The sequence below is a fragment of the Neopsephotus bourkii genome, unplaced genomic scaffold (genome assembly GCF_033783945.1).
Source record: "Neopsephotus bourkii isolate Nb327-2 ecotype Australia unplaced genomic scaffold, CSIRO-AGI_Nbou_v1 NB_1655, whole genome shotgun sequence".
Lineage (NCBI taxonomy): Eukaryota > Metazoa > Chordata > Aves > Psittaciformes > Psittacidae > Neopsephotus > Neopsephotus bourkii.
Genome location: NW_026902129.1, coordinates 8,265,740 through 8,289,104, shown reverse-complemented (window position 1 = coordinate 8,289,104; position 23,365 = coordinate 8,265,740). Strand labels below are relative to the sequence as shown.

The following is a 23,365-nucleotide window of genomic DNA, read 5'->3' as shown; positions in this document are numbered from 1 at the left end:
GACTTTGAAGAAACACACCTCACTTTAAAAATCAACTGTAGGTACTACTTCGATGACTTAACTACCAAGGGAAGCCAAGTGCTTGGTCTGAGTTTCATTCCCTTGTGAATGTAGCTGCCCAGAACTGATGTATTCTCTGCAGTTGATCACAAGCTCAGCAACATACCACTCCTGTCAATACAGTCACTGAACAGAAACTCTTGTCCCAGGCAGTGACCATACGCCTCCAGTCCCAAAAGAGGGACACACAATATGCAGTTTGGCAATAGAATCATAGAATGGTTAGGGTTGGAAAGGACCTTAAGATCATCCAGTTCCAACCCCCCTGTGATCTTTTGCCTCCATGGATAAAAAGCTTGAATCCTTTCAATCCACAGCACAAGAGGCTTTACAGTTATCCAAGCCGGGCTGAAAAGCATCACTTCAGCTAGACCTAAAAATGGATGTGCTGAAGACTGAGATTTCCCAGCCTCCCACAGGCCATGAGACAGTGAGTAAGAGGGACACTCTCACAGCTCTTCTGGATTGTCTGAAAAGCAGAACACAACTTGCACATTAAAATCTGACAGTAACATCTCTGTACTCCACAACGCTCCCATTTGTAATTCAGTATGTTAAGATAGGTGCTGGTAACATCATCACCAAACGCTACCTGATTTCCAAATGAGTATTTGGATTCATTGACTCATTTGGATTCATCTCCCATCCACTGACATTTTGACAGCAGGCACCTGAGGGTGCAGAGAACATTCCCTATAGGGGACTCATCCCTTTGAGGATTAAATGTAGGATTATTCAAGCAGGAAATACAATTTTAAAAGACAAGTACAAGGAAAACAGATTTTTTTTTCCATTCATTCTTCACACTTTCTGTAATAATCTGAAAATGCCTAAAAATAAAAGCAGAGGGATGGCACAGCCAATGCCTGTTAATAGAAAAATAATTGGCTTAAATGAGACACACATTCATATGCACAAAAAATAAATGGCCCACAAACTGTTTGGAGAGTTTCAGTATTTGTAGCCATATGGTATTTCCTATTAACTGTCATAATTACTAAAAGCCAAATGTATGCTCGGCACTGTACAACACATCTAAATACTGTCAACCCCTAGTCCAAAATGCTTACAGTTCAAAACATAAGCCATGGAGCAACAAGAGATGCTGAGAAATGCATGAATCTATAAAATGCAGCAACAAGAGTCCAAGATCTCCCCCATACCAGGAGGCGGATGGGGCCTTACTCTTGCAGCTGCATTAGGAGCATCCCTCTTCTGAGAATGACAAAATGAGCTCTAAGCTTCCTCCCCTCCACAGAGCGAGCAAAGAAGCTGCAAGAAGGGAACATGTTTTGAGGCTTGACAATCCACAGTGTCTCTGCAGCATATTTTGGGCCTTTGGCAATTTATGCTAATTGAATGTAACCCTCAAGCTGTTCTTTCTGTGATGGGGCTGCTCTGGAGCACAGCCAGACTAGAGCCCAGAGAAGCACAAGCTGCTATGCTGAACCATGCCATGCAGCACTGGGTCACCGCAGAGCCTACAAACCAGGGGAATGATGCTGAAAACTGATGCACCAGTGAAAGCCACTGTGGGAAAGATGCTGCTCTGGGCGGAGTGAAGCACCTTGAACTAGGTGTCCTGTTTTCGGCTTGGTGCTATGGCACCTCCACAGCTCTCCTTGCTGCCAGGTTCACTGCCTGCACAGCCTTACGTTGAAAGAGTTGTGGAATGAATTGCACTTAAACAGGGGAGATTTAGGCTGGATATAAGAAATACATTCCTTATTGTGAGGGTGGTGAGGGACTGGCACAGGCTGCCCAAGCATGCTGTGAATGATCCATCCCTAGCAGTGTTCAAGGCCAGGTTGGACAGGACTTGAAGCAACCTGCTCTAGTGGAGGGTGTCCCTGCCCATGGCAGGGGGTTGGAACTGGATGAGGTGTAAGGTCCCTTCTAAGCCAAACCATTCTGTGACTCTATGACTCTCCTGCCTATTCTACATGAGGCCAGGAGCACCGACATGCACAGGAGGGAGCATTGGCCTTCTCAGGGCTGCAAAGAACTACGTGAAGTCACCGAGTGGCATCATCACCTTCTGCAAGAAAGGCCAGTGAAGACAGATGCCTTGTAATTGGGAGACAATACCCAGAGCTTACAGACATGCTCCAGACCATAATGATCCAGACCAAGTTTCCTCAGCATTGCCTTTGATTTCTGAAACAGACTTCACACAAGAGTTAGTCAAGTCTCTATATACAGTGCATGCTCACACCAGGATTTATCTGGCTCTGTAAGCTACAAGGAGAGATGACCTTCCTGTTTCCTGTAAAAGCCCTTTCTTGGATGATCTATTCTAAGCATTCTCTGTCTTATGCTGTCTCCACTCCATCTCAGAGACCAGAGGATTTATATCAGATTCCTTGTCAATCACACAGATGCTTTGCAGTGATTTTGTAACTAATGGTCCCAGTCATAAATGTCCCAAGGGCCAGGAAATATGCACTCCTATATACATAGCTGAGGCCAGCATCCTGTTACTTTACCTTGTAGATGATCTCTCTCCTAAGGGATTGCTCTGCTTAGAAAAAAGCTGCTAGTGACCATTCCTATTAAGCCATAGAAACTACCCCCTCCTTGTCTGCTTGTAGGAATCAAACTCGGAGCATCCCCATTCCCTAAGCACCTCTTGCTCTTTCTCTGGTGCAGGATTCATCCTTAATAACTTTCAGGGTGCCTCTGTGCAGCACAGACTGTAATGTGATTAACTTTATGCTTCACAACCTCAGCATTAAGAAGTAGGTCCCGGGGAAGGGATCTGACGTGAGGCTCTCAGGCATGTATATGGCCTTGATGAGAAAAACAGCTCTTCCTTCCTGAAAAGGCAGAACAAACCAGCTTTGAACTAGGTGAAATGGCCAGTTGCTCTAAGGAAACAGCATTGCCAAACCCCAGCACTACTGAAGTGAAAGACACAAAACGGGTCCATTCTACCTCCAAAACAAGGCCAAAAGACCAAAGGGTTTAAACCCACTTTCTTTCTCTCCCTGTGCTTTAAGCCTCTGAATTAACTCTTTCTCTACAAATACAAGTGGTTTGCCCTGCAAGCACACTGTTGTCCATTTACAGGTGCTCTCATTGTTATCTTCACTTTCTTTTTGGTATCACAACTGTGGTGCCTCTATGTTAATCATTAACACCCTCAGCAATGAGAAGCTCTGATACCATAATGAATTTGTAGCCTCTAAAGGAGCCAGTGATACCTAACATTTTAGAAGGTACTGCAATGTCATCATTCCTCTTTCCATGGGATGCTAACTTCAGGAAGCAGTGTCTTTTTCAAGTGCATAAAGAATTAGCAACTTCATGTTGAAGCACTGAGAGCCCCTTGTTCCCTTTCTACCAATAAGGAAGGTCCATGAATTAAAGACCCCAATGAGACAGTCTGTTGTATGGTCTGAACATTTCCATGTAAGCAGTATTTAAGCTTTCTATGCAGAGCATGCTTTATTCTGTCACAGAATACACATGTGCTTCCACTGATGATGGCAGTAGCTTGAAAGATACCTCTATGCACCAGCAGTACAGAGTGAGAACAGTATGGTGAACACAGAGTATGCACCCAATACATTTGATCAGCATAAGCGTTTTAAATAGGTACATGAAATACACCCACAGATTGTAACTATACCTGCAATAAGAAATGAATAGACCTGCTTTATTAAGAGGCATATCCAAGTCATCTCTCTCTCTCCCTGCATTGTTTCGTTCCTGGTGATCCCTTACCTGACAGGATAAAAGAAAGGTTTCTTTTCCTTATTCTTCTCTTAGCAGCTGGTATCTGTTATAACAGAATTAGGAAGCAACATATTGTGAAAGGAACACTGACCATGGCAGTGTGAACACACAAGAGCTGCTCTTTGTGAACCGAACGCATAGTGCAGAGTAAATAGGGTGCATAGAAAGGACAGAATGCATCTCTTAGTGCAGGAGACAGATCAGCTCATCAGCTGTAACACTGGAGGCTTAAATTAATTGCATAATTTCACTGGAACCCAAATGAATTAATGAGTGTCTGCACAATGCGGTGACTTCATCAAGTACTGCCTAAGAAGCATTTGTTACCATTCTTAGGAACTATGGATGTGCACTTGATTCAGTAACCCATCCTTTTTTCCTCTCTCTGAGTAACTCAGTCTCAGTAAGCACTGATTTTTGCTTTAGAGTTGATGAATAACAGATTTATGTTCTGCACAGTCTCATGTAGTTTTGAAACAAAGTCTGCTCCCCTTACATTAGAAGAAAAGGCATCAAGTTTTCCAAAGTACCTTGGCACTCCCTATCAGAGACATACGTAGTGCAATTCTTCAAGGCACCTGCAGAAGTTTCCCACTTCGCCACCAAGCAGATAGCAGGATAACCTGCTTGGGAACTTAGGAAAACTCACTGAGTACCCAACCAAGTAATTCCACATTTGAAAAACCTGTCCCTGGATTTGACAGGAGGTTCCTCTTGAGTGAAAAGAGTAGCTCAAGAACCATGTCATTGTCATGGTATAGGAGAAAAGCTCAGTGATGGGAAGGCTGGTGGGGCTATGCTGCACTGTCCCTGCGAAGCCTGGAGTGGTGGGTTCATGCCAGGCACTCATGGTGCACGTAGTAACTGACACACCAGTCAGCATGGGGACCCCAACAAAACAGGCCCTGGGGCTGAGGTTCCCTGCCTTCCCTAGCTGAAGACATGTGATGTGCTATAAAATTCCTCATTTCCAGAACTGGTTTTGAACCCAAAAGAAGAGTGGTTTTAAGTAACTATAGCAGGGGGAGAGTGTTCTTCCTGCCAACGTCACTTTTCAAACATCTTTTGTTAGATATATAACAATAATCTTCTTTCATCCAAGAACAAGAGGGGGGGGGGGAACAAATTATGTGAAATGAGACCATGGGCTTTTTCCAGACCTTGGGATTACATCCTGCCCTTCTGATTTCAGGCATTAGAGGATATACATAGTTTAAACCCATAATAACAAATAATACAAAAACAATACATTCACACCAATTATGTACAGGCCTTGGTTTGTCAAGGAAGTTTTGCAGATGCCTATCTTTGGAATGAAGACCAGCCGGATGCACTGCTTTGGGAAGTAATGGCTTCATTCCAAAGGCTAGCTTAGATGATGTTTCACAGCAAGATTCATCTGCAGGTGGAGTTTTGAACATCTTCACTGAGTTAAGTGTGCTTACATCTTGGCATACGCTCAAGTTCTTTGGAGAACCTGGAGAGGCTGTCTATATCTTTGCTACTTCGTGATGGGACATGGACAATACCCATCACATGCTTGGATGAGACTTCTCTGGGCACCCTGTGCCAGCGCCTCAGCACCCTCACAGGGAAGAGCTTCTGCCTTAGATCTAACCTGAACTTCCTCTGTTTCAGTTTGAACCCATCACCCCTTGTCCTATCACTACAGTCCCTGATGAAGAGTCCCTCTCCAGCATCCTTGTAGCCCCCTTCAGACACTGGAAGCTGCTCTGAGGTCTCCACGCAGCTTCTCTTCTCCAGGCTGAACAGCCCCAATGTTCTCAGTCTGTCTCCATACAGGAGGTGCTCCAGCCCCTGAGCATCCTCGTGGCCTCCTCTGGACTTGCTCCAACAGCTCCATGTCCTTCTTATGCTGAGGACACCAGAGCTGCACACAGTGCTGCAAGTGGGGTCTCAGGAGAGCAGAGCAGAGGGGCAGGATCACCTCCTTTGACCTGCTGCTCACACTTACTCTGAATTACTTTGAAGTAATTCTTCCTTCAAATTACTGGAATACAGCCCATGAGTGATTCAAGCCTATGGCTAGTGGCTGCTGTAGGAGCAGTCTGCCTGGTGCTAAGTGCTCTATTTACATATTTAACTGCTTTTGCTAGATTAGGGCTTGATCAGAACATTGCCCAAAACATACCACTGTCTTGTATGCACAACCAGCAAGAAAAGAAGGCTTTGGGGAAAGAAGATAAATGTTTGACAGGATATTCTTGTTTTATAATGCAACATATCAAAGCAAGGCAGGGACATGAAGGCTGGGAATAAACCCCCAAACCTACTAAAGTCAATGGGAGCTCTGCCACTGAACTCAACAGGACTGAGATTTCATGGTTGCTAGGCTCCTGTCTGCACATCAGCAACAGTTCTTCCTCCACTTGACTTAACACTGAGTCTCAAAGACACACATGAAATTGCACAATCTGGTACGTCCTTGTTCCTGAAGTTTCATTTCTATTGGAGATGGATGAATAGACTTTTGAAAGAGAAAATAGAGAAAAGTCAAATTTGCACTCCTGCCTACTCACTCGCCCTCTGAAACCTCTCTTCTCAAGGCCTGAGGCAAACAATACTGAATCTAAAACAGAAGATTAGACAGATACATTGTCATACAGTGGGGACTGCTTCAGGTCCAAGCCACAAAGAATTCACCACGGAAGATGGAAATAATCTTGTGGATTCACTTCTGACCTCTCCAATTATTGTTTTATCAAGACAGAAAGGAATTTCAAAACCAAATCCTTGCAGCATTTTCCAAGTTGGGTAAACATCCATATCCCTACGCATTTACTTAAGAACTCCTGGGTTTCTAGCATAAGGGTCATGGACATAATGTCCCACAACTGGTGGGTGAATGGTTGATGAATATAAGCACTGTGAAGTCATCTATGTAACCACTTACTCTGAAAAACTAGAGGGTTCTTGTGCAAACAGTACCAGTCTAAGCATAAAACTGACGGTACTTAATGCAGAGAACATAACCAGATAACCAAATGATATGCGCAAAGGCACAAATTGCTTGCCAGTAGAAAGAACAAATATAATAATCACTGTCTGTTGGCTTTTTACCCCAAATGCAGTGTCAAGGACTTAACCGATGACCTGAAATTCTGCAGTTCCAGACTCCACATCTTCCTGTGCTTCAGCAAATCTACGAGGCAGTGAAGTATTCACAGTATGTAGTTGTTTGGGGGGCTTACTATGTCCTAAATTTGTATCTTCTCTTGGCAGAACAAAGTGGAACATCCCCTCCCCAATAACCTGTACCTCGAACTCTTCAATGAGTTTGTGCATTTGTGAAATGCAACTGAACTATCATGTCTTTAAAGGCAAGAATGTTCATGGAACCAGCAAATCTGCACTAAACATTGCAATCTGTACATGGGAACAATCTCAGGCTCAGAATCACAAGAGCCATCCGCTTCCCACAGTTGTGCTCAGCCAGGCAGCGAGCAGGAACCTGCTGTTTTGTGTGTGTGTGCAGCTGAGATCTCACTAAAGGGCACATCAAGGACAGTGGAGCCTATACCTGATCAAAAAACGCATATCGGGTTTAGTTTCTCTGTCAAGCGCATCGGTTTGCTTGTAAAGCTCCCTTTCAAAAGGTCGGTTTTCCAGGAAGGGATCACAAAATAGGAGGCTGCAGCTTCCTTCAAGAAGGCAAAGGTTGTGCTGACAAACTGAAGCAACAGCCTTTAATTGAATTCTGGGGAAAGCAAGCATTGATGGACTGCTTGCTGTGAGCTGCCCGATGGGCAGCCTGTTACCAAGCCACGTGACTCTCCAACACAAATGCTCCAGCCCAGTGAGTATCCCAAAAAGCTTTCTATGTGAAACATACCCAGAGGCTGTTTACCTGCCCAATTTTGTAGCAAATCACATGGAATCTGTTGCTGGATAACAGCTCCCTGCTGCTCTCCCTGCTCAAGCTAACACCTACCAGCCTAACAGCACAACACAAATGGTATCTCCTTTTCTCCCCAGGAGGCCTCGTGAATGATAGGAGGAGACTCTGCTGATCTGTATCAAGTGATCCCCAGTACCTTTAAGCATGTGTCAGCTCTGTTTCTACCGCAGGGATTAATTATATATGGCTTGTGCAAGCTGAGAGCCCTCTGACAAAGCAAGCAGGCTTATTTGCGCTAAGGACACAGTACCTAGTGGTCACAGGATCAGAGGGTGTGATGGAGCTTTTGAAATCATCTAGATGACCTTGTTCTCCTCTGAGAGATGGGGTTTTTCCACTCAGTGCTTCACTGGCACACTGAAATCCTCCTGACTAGCCCGTTCTAGCATTTCAGTATCCTAACCTGATAATACATTTTTGCCTGATATCTAACGTCAAGCTACCTGCTCTATAAATGCATTTCTTCATGTCTTATCTACTACTATGGACAGAGAACAGGTTATTCTTCCTCTGGCAGTAGTCTTTTTGTACTGTTACCATGCCTCCCCACTATGGCTATACACGAGCCATGCATAATTGTACAAAAGAGCCATCAGTGCATACTATCTTATTAATACCATGTAATTATCCACAGACAGTACTTGGCAATAGGAACAGCAGTTCGTGGGTGTGGGTTCCTGTTAGAGGCAATAGGCATTAGCAGATAATGCTGCTCAGCACCTTTCAGAAGGCACTGAGAATTGGGTCTTCTCTAAAAGAGGAATTTTGTCAACTCCTCAAATGCTTACGAAAAGAATGATGAACTCCTGGACTCCCTTCAGACCCGAATGGAGCACTGGCTTGTACTAACCTTTGTGCAGGGTGAGCTCCCTGAAGAGACAATCAAAAGTTAAACCCAAGGAAGGTGAGCTGCTTCCACAGCAAGGGGACATAAGATGTGTGCCAGCCTGTGTCACAAGGCATAGCTGCACACCACCGGTTTTGCTCAGCTTGCTGCAGAGTGCTGCAAGCCTGTACATAGGAAACTCTTTCTATTGGTAGTACTGGGCATTGTGCCAGAGCTTGGAGATGAGAGAATGCTGCTTGGGAACACCTAAGTGATAATGGCATGAAGAAACACTCAGACTGGCATTTACTTCCAGATGCTTTAGTGTGAGGTGCCCCTGCTCATGGCAGGGGGGTTGGAACTGGATGATCTTAAGGTCCTTTCCAACCTTAACTATTCTATGGTGCTATGCTCTGGTGACAGGTCCTCACACAGACACTACTGCTGTAAGTAAACACAAAATAAAAGCCCTTCAATTCTGCAGGAAAAATAAATGTGTGAAGAAGAAAGCCTCATATACAGCTTGTGTGCCAAGGGCTTCACCAGTTACCGCATTCCCCCTTAGTTTATATGCAACTTGGAAGCCCTCAGTGAACAGTGCATGCATGGGAAATTACAACATTCATGTTTTCTTACAGAGAATGCAGACATATTGTGGCTCATGCTGGAGGGCTTAAATCATCACATTAGGTCTTTATAAAAGATGGAGATCGCTCAGCCTCATGGGAAAGGCATTTGCATCTTCATCATTGCGGAGGCAACAAACTTCATCCATAAAGATGCGCCTAGAACAAATGGCAGCAAATTGTGGACACATGTTTTGCTTTAATTGGTCCTCATCAACTCAATCTAGCCAGTGACTTCAAAGGGTCTGAGAGATTTCAGATTAAATAGGCTCTTTGAAGATACAGTTTGAAAGCACTGTTTCTTTACAGTTAAATCACGTGTTTAATCGCTTATTCATAAATTATGAATAGACAAGAGGTAAAATAGCATCACCCAGAGCCCCTGTCCCAAATGTAGCACTGCAGTTTTTACAGTCTACCTCTTTACAACTGGGATCAGATTCAAGGCAGATACAGCCATATTCAAAAGAGCAGCTGCTGCTAGTGCCATTTCCACACATACTATTCTTGATCGGCATAAATGGGTGGAATATGCTCTTTTTGGAAAGCACAGCAGAAGAATATGGATGGCAACAGACTGATTACATAACCCAGCTAGAATTCACGCACAAAAAGAACAAAATACGCATGCCACGTTTACAATCTTACTTAGGTATGGCCCTGACTTTTAAAGGTACAGTTAATACATCTCACTAGTGTGTGTATCAGGCAAGTATCTACGTAAGTCTTCTCTTGTAGCCCCAAAGACAAGCAATCCTTGTAAGTGTCAGGGTCCCACTGGCAGGCAGTGCACAAACACAGCCCAAGTGAAGAGGTGGAAATGAATACCAGCTGAGTGCAGCCACTTCTGGCCCAGGGACTGAACCAAGACGTGTCAAACCCCGTAACAACACACCAGTTTGGAGATGAAACTGTTTCTTCCTACATTTCTTAGCCACAGGCACACTCACACAAGCACAGACAGAGTTTTGTCTCTCCAGATGATTGCTGTTGCTACAAAGCTCACCAACGCTCTATTCAAGCCACCCTCATTTTTGACTCATGGACAAGAGTACACACATAGGGCACTTTTCTATAGCCCTAAGCTTCAACTGATCACTCACAACACAGCAGACAAGATGAAAATGCTGCCCCATCAGAGAGGCAGCACCATGGACCCCTTTACTGCAGCAGCAGATGAAGGTGAGCGCATGCAGGATACTGGTGAATCAGCCTGAAGAAGAACACCCTGATACTTCCTCTCTGAAGGTTTGGGTGCTTTCTTCTCTTCATAGTCACAGCAATTTTCCCTCTTTTGTGCAAATGAAACAAGTAAAACCATGCTGCAGGCCGGTCTCATAGCATGAAGTACAGTTACAGGAAGCACATTAAAGTCATTCCCTCTTCCTTGGGTTCAGAATGCACACTCTGGAGACTGTTTTTAGCACTGTGGTGAAACTGGGGGAAAAGTGAGCTTAAGTAATACACCTAGAGGGCATCTGAAAGAAAACTGATTTAATAGGAATTAAGTAACTTGGTGCATTGCCATAGGCTTCTTACAAACCAGCCAAGTGAGAAAAAAAATCATTCCAGATGCCCAAAATATCTCTTCTATAGCTTTAGCTGTTGCATTTGTTAATGATAACTACATTTCATACACAGTTTTGCTGCACTTGGAAATAAAGCAGTTTGTTTATCTGTCGGTAAAAACAATATGTTCTGAATCCATCTTTGCAAATGACATCATGGAGTTCACAAGATTGTTTCTTCTTCACGCTGCATATATGTGTGTGTGGATAATTTGCTTAATCTCTCCCTCTTCCGTTTCAGTGTTTTTCTATATTCTGTCTAGATCTTCTACATATTACCTTAAAAAAGTAATTTAAAGCAGCAGGGATAGCAATGGGGAACGATGCCAAGCAGGGAAGCATGGAATTAAAAAACTACAGGAAGACCCAACACTGTGATGGGTTGGATGTGGAGTATAACTTCTTTTTTCCCTACCATCTTGCTAGAAATGTATTTATGTATTTAGTTTAGTATTTTCTTTACAATGAACCTAATGTTGGTCCAGCAATTAAGATCAATATAGAAATAAGTTAACTATTCAACACATAAAACATGAGGCAAAGTACTCTGGCTCCTCAGCTACTGTAAAACCACCACAGCCCCCACTGCTGTCAGTGGGCTTCTGTTTAGAGCCCTCTCTGAGGAACCCTTCCCTCATTGCACCCCAGCCAGGCAGCCAACCTCTGGAGCCAAAGGTGTGCTCTGGGCACATCAAAGGTTGTGTAGGCACATCTGGCCTAGCTCTACGCTCATGAGCGCAAAACGGTCTTGGGTGCACCTCCAGAATCAACCCTTAGATGCCATGAAGACAGAGCTAAGTTTCTCCTCTATCACAGGAGAAGCTGTAAATAAGAATAGGAACACAAGCCAATCTAGCAGAGCAAAACAATCTCCCACGTTATACCCTGATGGCAGTAAGTAAAGCCAAGATACGGTATTAACTAGATTTCTGTAACAGTGCCTAAATGTTTGTTACACTTACTTTTCACACATGCCAATAAAAGCAATGCTCCTTGCATTACTCATTCCATGCATGCTAAGCCAAAACTTAGGAAAAAGAAACTAGTCATCTCAGGAAGTGACACCGGATTTAGGTCTGCACCAGTATGGAGCTTCCCTCTTTCATTCATAGACACTGAGAGACCATCACCAGACATGCCAAGTGGCATGGGTTCCTTCCGTCGACAGAGAACTAGACAAGAACCATTGCATTATTTCTTCCAGCCACCATCTTCTGTTTCTACATCTCACAGTCCCAAGGCACAGCAAATCACTCCTCTTGTACAACTCTGCAGAACCAGCTGGTAGTTCAACCTGGTTTTTAAATACATCTCCAAATATCTCCGTTAAAAAGGTCATTTAACTTCCATATGGTTCTCCAGGTACCTGAAGCAAGGCACATGGTTAAGTATCTCCCTGAACCGTGCCCTGCATAAGTATGTAAGGATTTGAACAGTTCCTTTCTTACAGAAAGAAAAATCAGTATTTACTTACTAAACAGTTGGCAATAGAGGACCTGTAAGCTTCTCTTCATGGTATCATGTGGTCCTGCTGGTCTGCCAGTTTATTCATGATTCTGTCCAAAAAAACAAAAGGAGAAGAAAATGATTTATTACAAAAGATACATCCTATTGTTACACCTATCGATCACAAAATAATATGAAGCTTCACAGGAAAATGGTATTGATTAGCAATGGGAAATGGCCTAAATGAGCTTTGCTTGAGTTAATTCTCCAACAGATTGGCAGTGAAGGGTAGAGCTATGGCCAAAAAGGGGAAGAATTCTCAAGAATATACAAAATACACACACTGAGGATGTTGTGTATATACAACTTTCATGTTGTGCCTCTGACTTGATAAAATCAGTATCACAAGAGTCTTTGTAGTTTGGAGAAAGGGTCCTCAGTGGAAGAGCAAATGCAGCTTTGTCCTGGCAATTGTTAGCACCACGCTAGCCAGCTCATCACCTCCTGGCCCAGCAGCTACCTGGGCTGAAAGCTAGAGCTGCAGCAACTGGAGAGCCCTCTTTGTGTTCTCCTAAAGTGGTGTTCACCTACCTTGGTGTAGGTGGGAATCTCATAACTCTTGGAATTGTCTGAAAATGGGATATAGCAAAAATGTCTGACCATCCCACCTTTCCCCACCTGGGGAGTCACTAACAACATTTTATGTGTCCTCTAGTTTTCAGGACAACATAAATCCATCTTCTGAACTCCTGGGGACATTTCTGAGTCATTTTAACCTGCCCTCATATAAACCTTTCAGGGCCTATTTAAAATGCAATCATGAAGACATAAAATAAACAAGTAAAATGAATAAATAACACCTCTGAACTGAATAAATGATGAACAGTTTGCGAAAACAGAACTATGTTTGACTTCTCTGGGGAAGCCTCAAAAGGATTGTGACTTCTCTTGCCTGAGTTCTGCAACAAAAGACGCTTGGGTTTTGTTAAGTTATTAGATGTGGAAATTCGTGTACACAAACATGGGTTTTGTCTCTTCCATGCTTTCCTTTGCATTTAAAATTGGACCTTAAAAACATCTGTGTAACCTGCAGAAATGGCAGGATTTGCAAGGTGTGTTCTCCTAAATGAAAGCAACTCTCAACGAACCCTCAAGGCCAGGTTGGACAGAGCCTTGGGTGACATGGTTTAGTGTGAGATGCCCTTGCCTGTGGCATGGGGATGGAGCCGGATGATCTTAAGGTCCTTTCCAACCCAAACCATTCTGTGATTCTATAATTCTATAAATAAAGGCCTAATTCTGACTTTAGGGTGTTTTTTCTCTGTAAAGCCAGTTCCAGTTTGTACTCAAATCAACTTCAGTCTAGAAAGACCCATCTTCAACAGGTCAGTTGGTGGAAATTTGTTTGTAGAAAATGTGTCACATGCCTAGCCTGTGTGCAAAATATCAGCTAAGCATTTGGTGTCTAAAATGGAGACTTTTTAGTGCACAGTATTTCACATACAGTTTATCTTACACAGGATGATGAATAGATGTGTGAAATCCCTCTGGATGGGTAGCAATACTATCTTTCACAGTAAGTGATCCCCTCAACGTTGCAGCTAAATTAAAGAGGACAATGAAGACATAATGATGAATAGAAGACAAAAGAGTCCAAAAGAGCTGACAGCTCCCAGCCATTCATTATGTCTGATGGGAATAAAAATTCCTTATAGTGCCTTGAATTAAAGAAGAAATGGAGGAGAACAGAAGGTGAGCATTGAGGCAAAGCTAACAGTCAATGGACAATCCTTGTTCTTTGTGAGCTGGTCTAAGAGAAACCAGGGGAATGGAATAAAGCAGCTGAAAAAAAGGTAATCAAAAGAAGGGACAAGCAAAAGACATGCTACTTCCATCACATAAAGCACCCAAACTTTGTCAGTGATTTCTGACTGCCTTCTCTCCTCCACAGATCATGCTGGAAAGAAGAAAAAGCTGCATCACTGAGTTTTCAGCTATGTTATTCCTGCTTCTGCACAGAAGAGGAAAAACACCCAGAAGCTCTTCCATCTCCAGTCACTGTCGAATCCCCAGGGAAGGAAACACAGCCTTGATCCTTTCCGTATCGTACTGTCCCATGATGTTCAATGAATGCCTGACAAGATTGCAAGAGTAGAGCCTCCTCACAACTCAGAGAGCTGTGGCTGCCCCCAGGACTTACTCACCCAGTGTAAATTCCACCACCAAGGCCTTCACCCGCTGCTTCCCACTTAGAGGGTAATTGAAGTGTGCCTCAACTACACGGGTTAAAGGCGACTTTGGTGTTTCCAAGTTTGCATGATTCATTTCTTAATCCAGTGGCCTACTTCCACAACCCAGCTGCTCCTTTGCAAAACTGATGTCCCCAGAAGCTTTAGGGGATGCTAATAAAAACACAATTAATTTGCAGTAGTAAGATTGCTCAGAGCAGGAATTCTGTGTTCTTGCTCAACCTGTGCCACACTGTCTGCTGTGATTTATTTCCCACCGCTTGGAACATGCAAACCACCATTACCATCCTTCTTTATGACATCCTGAGTGCAGCATTTTTGATAGTTATTTCCCCTTTGCCCTTAGCACTTTTAGTACTCTTTGGAATGGATCCATCTTTGCGGATTCAAGAGCAATTCACATCTACTTCCATAATTATCCTCAGAAGTGTACACCTTTCCCTTTCCTAAGTTCTCCAAAGGATAGGATCTACCCTTAGGACATCACAGCTGATCAGAACAATGCTGGCATTGTGTACACCTGTCATATGTGCATATGGAAGAGTCAGGTAGGAGCCAAACCAGAGACAGTACCATGCTTTTCTGAATAGACAAGACTTGCATCGTCTGTAACATGGATTTCGAAGCAGAGAATCTCACTCCATCCAGGAAAAAAACAACCCTAAAGCATCTCTTCTCTCTGCATCACATGGTTACAACTGGGAAGTCCCAGAGATGGAGATCAGAACAACTATAAAGCACTGGGTTGTTGAGCATCCTTCATATTCAATTTATAGTGCAAGAGACCTTATTTCTTGATTTGTTCCTAATTATATACCATTAGCAAATACTTTTGAAGGCAGCTCCAGTGGGACAGAAGTCTAAAAATCGACTGCCCTGTTTGCTTCTTATTCCCATGAGCGCACAGACATGACCCTATGTGCGTATGTCTGTCCGTCTAGTTGTAGAGTAAGAAGATTAAGAAGAAGCCTCTCCTTTTCATCTTTCATCTCTGTGGAGCTCTGAGAAGCTAACATCTTCCTAAGCATCAAACTGACTTAGCTGTAAGGGTAATTAGAATTTGGTCCTTCATACGCATTAGGGGTGGAAAGGAGGAGACCCCTATGTGCATTTTGAAACCATCATATGGTTGAATTCAGATGCAGTAGCATTTATGTAACAGAAGTTCCTTTGCTCCACTTTCCTCCTACGCCATGACTTAAGCTATGCAGCTTATTAGTTAGGTATTGTTTTGTTGCAGTTTTACCACACATAAAAAATTCTCTTCCACTCTTGCCAATTAGTTCCGAATTAATTCACCATCTGGTTCCTGTTATCAGGTTATTAGAGATGAAAGCTGAATGACAGTCCCACAGGTCAGTGCCTATTATCTGCAGTAACCTAACGCTGGTTCATTTTAAGGCATAACAGAATGCCATTAGATACCCTCACTTTACAACAAACCTATTGCTGCAGAAGGGCTTGTGGGTTCCCATCTGTCTCCTGTTTAAAAAGGCTTCTTCTCTTTTCAGTGCCACGGTGCCATTTTTCCAGCTGGAGAAAGTAACTTCTGCCACTTGAATAACATGAAAATCTCTATTACCTCACAACAATATGAGATACAACAAACACCCTGAGCCATTCAAATGGCTGTCAGGAAATCTCACACAGGTGAATATGTGCTTCGTCCATTTACTTCCACTGGAAAACTCATAATAATATGTTAAGGTCTAGCTACATTAATATTTCCTTTAGAGTTACTTCTTTCTAGTTCCTACTGGCCATTTGAAACTTATCTTTGATGATGCCACTTTTTGCAGGTAACAATATGAAAAATGATGGATTTAAGATGAAGTTGTGCAATTTTCCAAAGTTTTCTTTATGGGTCTTACACTGGAGCACACCCAAAGAAAATCTCTTCATATCCAGTCAAGGTTGTGATGAACATTTCACACTCTGCACTGTGCCCAGGAAGCATTAAACAGTGCAAGTTGTCTGCTCTTCGACAGGAAAACTTTGGAACCATTGGAAGCTCTCCTGCTAAAAGACCTTCCTGGCACAGAAAACTGCACTGGTTAAGATACCTCTATAACTGCTGGGAAAATAAAGAAAATATGCCTTATTCTTTCTTGTCAATCACTGCAGGGAATGGACATAGAAACAAGCTCAATTTGCACACCACTCGTGTTACGGCGTTTTTTTCCCCACATCTCCGCCAGCATCCCACTGGCCTGAGGTCATCCACAACGTGGATGCGGGCATTTGATTTACTCCCTCTGTAGACAGCAAGTAGATTGCCCCCTCTGAAGCCGGGTGCTTGTGACATCTATAAAACACCTCTGTTGGAAGGAAGAGACCCATCCTTTATGTGGGGCGGTTTCTCTCCATTGAGTTTCAGTGGGCTGAAGGTCCGCTGTTGATTCCAGCTCATAACACTGGCACAGAGGATGGTGACATCTGCACAAAGGAATCCCACCCAGTGCTTTGTCTGGCTACAGTGATCTCAGGGTTTATGGGGTTAACTGTTCCCTTGTTCCTATTGTGTAGGGTACACAATAAAAAGGACTTAATGTAAAGAACAGGTAAGCAAACAGCTCTGCCTGCACTGTAATAAACACTGGAGAGTCAAAGGGTGTACCTTTGTGAAGCTGCTGAAATCAGGCTTTTCACATTATTCACATTGGTTAAATGTAAATATTTCAAGTAGAGAAGAAAAAAGGGTGCAAAAGAGAAGGTATTATATTCCCTCTCTTATAATATGGTACCATATCCCTAAGGCTGATTGATTGAGTCCAATTTTCAAGAATGGAAAGCATCAGGTGTAAACAGAGGAGTATGCGTGCTCTGAAATCCAGACCAAAACACCAGTTTCATAAAGATGCTTGAGCATTCAAAAACACAAGCAAGTGCCTTGCTGTCAAACATACCTGTATTATAGCACTGAAAACATGGTTATACAGGCCCTGCATGATTTGAAAAGAAACCTGTTGTAGAGATGGAAGCATCTCAATATAACACTTTAACTGCAAAATCATCTTCCCTTTAGTAAACACCACAATTACCCAGCTAAACAAACGACCCTTATTCAATCACCACAAAGGAGGCTTATTTAATATTGTGCATCACCATTGTCTGATCTACAGTGGACTAAAGATGAGAGCTAAGGAAGAAAAGTGCCTGTAATTGTTTTGACAAACATCTCCCTCTGAAAACCTCAAGTATAAATAGGGTCCCTTTCAGTAACTTTCCTCAAGAGACTGTAAAGATGAAGAAGATCAAAGGGATATGCAAGAAAGAAAAGGCCAAGACAGGCTAATTCAGTTTTGGACCATCTCTAGGGGAATTTCCAGTGACCTGATGCAAGATAAGTACAGAAGAGCTCAATCCACAACCCACACATTTGGCTCTCAACTCTCTGGCTAATCTACATCTGTAAAGCACAGAGGAAGTAACTGCCAGTGAAGGACACCCACATAGCCCTCTTTTGACTCCATCAGATGCTGAATGCAGTATGCAAACCCAGCCTTCCTGAAACCAAAGCTGGGTGAGGAACAAGAGCTTCCAATCATTTCACATTGCCCCACCAGTGTATTTTGGTTGCGACCCATCCCATTGCATCAAACAAGATCACATAATTCAGGAGAATATAAACACCTCAGTTGCCAAAAAGCTTAGATAAAAAGTAATAAATTCAATATTGCACTTTTGAATTGAGCACGTATATCTAAGTATGTATATAGCAGGTGTTTGCTGCTTGTCTTTCCTTATTTCCCTATTTATAGCAGCATGCTTCTCCCAGTGACAAACGGAAAGCAAAAAAAAGAGGAAAAATTATTAAACATGTATGGCATTTCCCCTTTTTTTAATGAAAAGAAAATCATATTAGGTTTCCCATCAAAATATATGTTTAAGAATATTACCCTTTCAGTTTTGGATGGATGGAGTGTTTCGAACCAGCTCTAATCATAACGTACAGCATAAGGATCTAATTTCACAATGACAGGTTATAACAGACATATACAAGTTCCCAAGATTGAAAGAAACATTTTATTATAGTTAACAAAAGCATGGCAGGAAAGTGTAACAACCTTTTGAATTCTTAACCATTCAGCCTCAATGGTGCATTAACGTATTTAATAGTAACCCATACTGGTTAGGGTTTATTTTTAACAGACCACAAATTCCTAACCAAAACAACAAGGCCTACAATGGTATTTTAATAAAAATATCAGTTGGGGTTTTTAAAGACATCCTTGTGTGCTTGTGGACAAGGACGTGGGGGTGTTGGTCAATGAGGAACTGAACATGAGCAACTTCAGCATGTGCTCGAGCCCAAAAAACCCCTCATGTGCAGGGTTGCATCAAAAGCAGCGTGAGCAGCAGGTCAAGGGAGGTGATCCTGCCCCTCTGCTCTGCTCTCGTGAGACCCCACTTGCAGCACTGTGTGCAGCTCTGGTGTCCGCAACATAAGAAGGACATGGAGCTCTTGGAGCGACTCCAGAGGAGGCCATGAGGATGCTCACGGGCTGGAGCATCTCCTGTATGGAGACAGGCTGAGAACTTTGGGACTGTTCAGCCTGGAGAAGAGAAACTGTGTGGAGACCTCAGAGCAGCTTCCAGTGTCTGAAGGGGGCTACAAGGATGCTGGGGATGGACTCTTCATCAGGGACTGTAGTGACAGGACAAGGGGTGATGGGTTCAAACTGAAACAGGGGAAGTTCAGGTTAGATCTAAGGCAGAAGCTCTTCCCTGTGAGGGTGCTGAGGCGCTGGCACAGGGTGCCCAGAGAAGCTGTGGCTGCCCCATCCCTGGCAGTGTTCAAGGCCAGGCTGGACACAGGGGCTTGGAGCAACCTGGTCTGGTGTGAGGTGTCCCTGCCCATGGCAGGGGGCTGGAACTGGATGATCTTAAGGTCCCTTCCAACCCAAACTATTCTATGACTGTATGATCCCCTTGCCTCCCATGACAGGGTGACAGTTCTGGAACAATCCAGACAAACCAAACGTTTGCTCATTTCCTTTGCACAGCTATTTTAGAGCACACATTCATCTTGGAATAAAGTCTATCACTTCAAAGACTAAGTCTGTCTGAAGTAGCTTCTTCTATGAAATGGTAACAACCCACACTCTAAGAAAAGTAACACCTTGGGCAGATTTGGATGGATGCATAAACACATGTATGCAATCACACACCACAGAAAATAACATGATGCCTTGACCTATGTCTCCCTGGTTAAACCTCCTTCTAACAGAGCCATTTACTACCCCTCTTATAATCAGACATTCAATATGGTAAGAAGAGAAGGGAGGTAAAATGAGCTCTGAAATATGACTGCTCTGCTTTGGAGGGCTGATCAGCATACACTGGAAAGGAGAAGAGTACACTCACTTAGAGCTGACATTTCATCTAAGAGTTTATTATGACTGTGTCTAGTTCAGGGGACACCATTTATTTACCCTCAACTTTCAGCCCCAGGGTTTGATGTTAAAGGAACAAGTGGCCTCCCAAAGAATAAGGGCCAAGCAACCGGTGACTCGGTCATAAATAACAACCCCATTTATAGAAGAATATTTCACACCCATTTTGCCATAGGGGTTGGGAATAAAATGAAAACTCTACATGGCAGCAGAGATCCAGCCCCATAAAAACTGAGGTTTGGGGGAAGGTGGCAGGAAATAGGCTTTGGTAAGTTCCAAATTAGACATTCTTGTCCATACAAGGTTACTGTAGTGCAAACACTGCATTTCATTTGCAAATGTATGTAGTCCTGCCTGATTCAATACAAAGAGTTTCCAAGAAAATTAAATGTCAGAGCAGTGCAGCTTATTGGGTTCACTCAATGTAAATTCACTTCTTATGCAACTCTGAATAATAATGCCCTGCTTTGTGTCAACGTGATGTCAACGACTTCAAGCTTTGGAGAGCAGGGCTGAAGGCAAGAGAAGGAGAGATAAGGGCCCATCCTGTGCTAACCTTACACTGGCTGAGATTTCGCTCCGCATGACAGCTCTGCAGCTTTAGAGAGGATTTAGCACTCTGATCACTGTCTTATTTTCTCCCCTTTTGCTCTGTGCAGCCAGCAAGACTGCTGCTGGGTGAACAGCTCATCTTCTCTCCTTCAAAAGGTTCAAACACTGGCATATATAAAGGTGCAAGCAAGCCAGAAGAAAACGCACATGAAAGAATATGGGAAACCTCAAACAGCGGCACCTGAAAACACATCCTGGTGTCAAGTAAGATTAGGCTCAGATGCACAGTTTATTCTAACAGGTTAGTGAAAAGTCTCATTTAGTGCTCAGAAGCATTAAGTTCTTTCTTGGACAATACCCACTGACCCTGACGGGAGCTTTGCTCCAGTACAGACCCCAGCACTTGGCTCAGGATTTGTGAAGCAGTGCAAGCAAAGGCCACTGTTTCAAGGGGGTTGTTCTTTTTCTTCTACCAGAAGTAAGTAGCAGCATGAGCAAGAAAAGAATGAGAATCCCTTAGACTTCACGTTTGATAGGTGGATTTAATGAATGGACATCACCTCAGCTAAAATGTGCTGAGGATAACTTCAGATATTCTTTCCCCACATTGCAACTAAGATGGGCTAAATGTTCTGGGCTGTCAAGTGCAAGCCCAGTATAATTCCAGTGACTGCACTGCATGATGCAATTGATTATGAAAATGAACTGATGAAGGAAAAAGGGGAAGAACACCCTGCTGTAAAGCACTGCGCAGGAAAGCACAGGAAAGGATTGGGGGAGCACTGGATTATTATAGCAGGACTTTTTGTGGGTACAGACCTCAGTGAGACTCCTCTCTCATACTGAAAGCCAATGGAACCTTACTCCCATCTGTGAAAATCATCCCTTTATCTCCCTGACCTTCTGTTTTTCTACCACAGAGAAGTCTTTCAGGGAAGCAGGGACTGCTTTCTCCTTGCCCTGTTTGAGTGCACCATGGCTTTGCTCCTGTAAGCTGTAAGAAGCTGGGGGAAATGCGTTGTCTCTTCTGAGTGCAAGTCACTTCTGAGCCATGATTTCAGCCCTGTAAGGACTGAAGATGGGAGATGCCAAGCCATAGATGTATCATACAAGATAGTTCCCCCATCATCCCTCTATCAGCTCATGCAATTGAGCAATGAAGCTGCTCGGGGATGCAAAGAAAGACCCTTTTCAAACGAAATGCCAGCCTCCTCTTTTGCTTCAGGAGCCCCTACTCCTGTGGGCTACGATTCCCATGACAGAGCTACAGAAGATGGGCATCAATAAAAAGCAATGAGAGCCCTTTTGAGACATCTTTACCTGCAGGGCTACAGTCTGTACACACTGTGACAATGCAAGTAACAAACTCACCTCCATTGCTTTTTTTGTCTGCTATCTAGCCTCACTCATGGGAAAAGCTTCAGTGAGTCAAGGTCACATCAAGAAGGAACCTGCTGTTTGCTGCATCTCTGCCTCGCCACCAATGGCACAGAATAGTCCAATAAGAATGAGGTAAGAGCTTGGAGAACCACCATGGTCATGCTTAGGGCAGCTGAGAGTTGCCCTGGGGAACTGGATTCTTTCCCTGCCTCAGTGCCTGGTGCCAAGGAGGTCACAAAACCCAAACTCTGCCCAGGCAGTCAACTGCATCTTCCTTGTTGGCTTAGAGGAGAGCACAAACCACCTGTGCTTTGATCTGTAGCAGCATGGAGCAATTCCAAGGGTGATGGACTCGGCAAAAGCAGACTCCAGAACAAAGGGCAATCAGATGCCATCTCTGGAAAATGAGGGCACAAACATCCCAAGCTGGGCATCTGAATTAAATGTCCCTTCTTGGCATTATGCTTCTGTGCCTTGTTTTCCCTCGTGTATAACGTCATTTCACCTTACCAGCGGAGATAAATTCATTAATGTTTGTTAAGTACTCAGATGCTGCAATAATGAAGCCACAGAAAGTGCTCCCCAGGAAATGAATAACTCTGGCTTCAAAGCTGGATCTGAATGATGTACAAGCATGGGAGGAAGGGGTGACATAATGAACTACTAAGACAAAACACAATATTGATTCATTGGAGCAGTGTTGACTGAAATCTCTCCTTATTTAAGAGAGCTTGGCTTTGCACCCTTAACAGGCTTTTAGGTGTAACTTACACAGTTTAATCAAAGCAAAAAAGGAAAATAGGCAAAAAAGAGCCCAGCTCAGAAAGTGCATCCCACAGCCCTACTGACACCCTTAAAACCCCCCTGAGAACTGGAGTCTTTAGGTGCTCAGCCCAGCCCTGTCCACCTTTGTTTCTGCTGTATTGCTTCCACCTCTTCTTCAAAGTCCCTCTTCATCTCCCCCCTGTTCCTACCCTTCCTACTTGATGTCCGCATTTCCTTTGTCCCTCTTCTACTTTCCCTTACATGGGGACCAAATGCCAGCCCTGTCCTTTCTTCATCATTTCAATACCGGCGTCAACCACCTAAGCCCAGGGTCACAACCTTCAAATGCCCAGTTGGCAGCACACTCCCTACTGACAAAATCCTAGGAGCAGCCAAACTTAAGGACACGTTACGTGGCAAAGGATTCTTCGGACCAGAATGCAGTCTGACCTGGCAGATTTCCACTACAGTCCAAAAACATTTAACTTTGACTCTCCAGTATAAAGACCCCTCTTAGCTTTTGTCCTGCATCCTCCTCTCCCCCGATAAAGTCCAGTTTCCTGCTCTGTCTTATGAAAGTCCTACAAAATAACAGAAGTTAATGGAGTTTCATTAAACATTATCCCCCCCCTTTATTTTTTCCTCAGAGATTGAACTGTTTTCACTGAAATTAAACCATTACACCCTGAAATGCCACTTTGAATGGCAACTAAACAGTTTTATTGAGTGAGGCAGCCGGCAAACTTCACCACACTCAAGGTCAACAGAGCCCTTGCCTCTACTGCTCTACACTCAGAAAGACTCTGAGAGCTCCCAAATTACATCAGGGACTTAAATCTT

The 23,365-nt window shown here is 43.5% G+C and overlaps 1 protein-coding gene across 5 annotated transcripts in view; it reads right to left on the bottom strand.

Annotated features, from left to right (window-relative positions):
• The window catches only part of TMEM108 (transmembrane protein 108), a 154,400-nt gene that overhangs the window by 68,833 nt on the left and 62,202 nt on the right, over positions 1-23,365 (bottom strand). For 4 of the 5 annotated variants that reach the window (XM_061375047.1, XM_061375046.1, XM_061375049.1 and 1 more), the window contains exon 3: positions 12,212-12,293. The exons of the other annotated variant lie outside the window; for it this stretch is intronic. In XM_061375047.1, coding sequence (XP_061231031.1) covers positions 12,212-12,251 — 40 coding nt within the window. In that variant the 5' untranslated portion in view covers positions 12,252-12,293. The remainder of the gene's footprint in view (positions 1-12,211; positions 12,294-23,365) is intronic. 5 annotated transcript variants of the gene reach the window in all.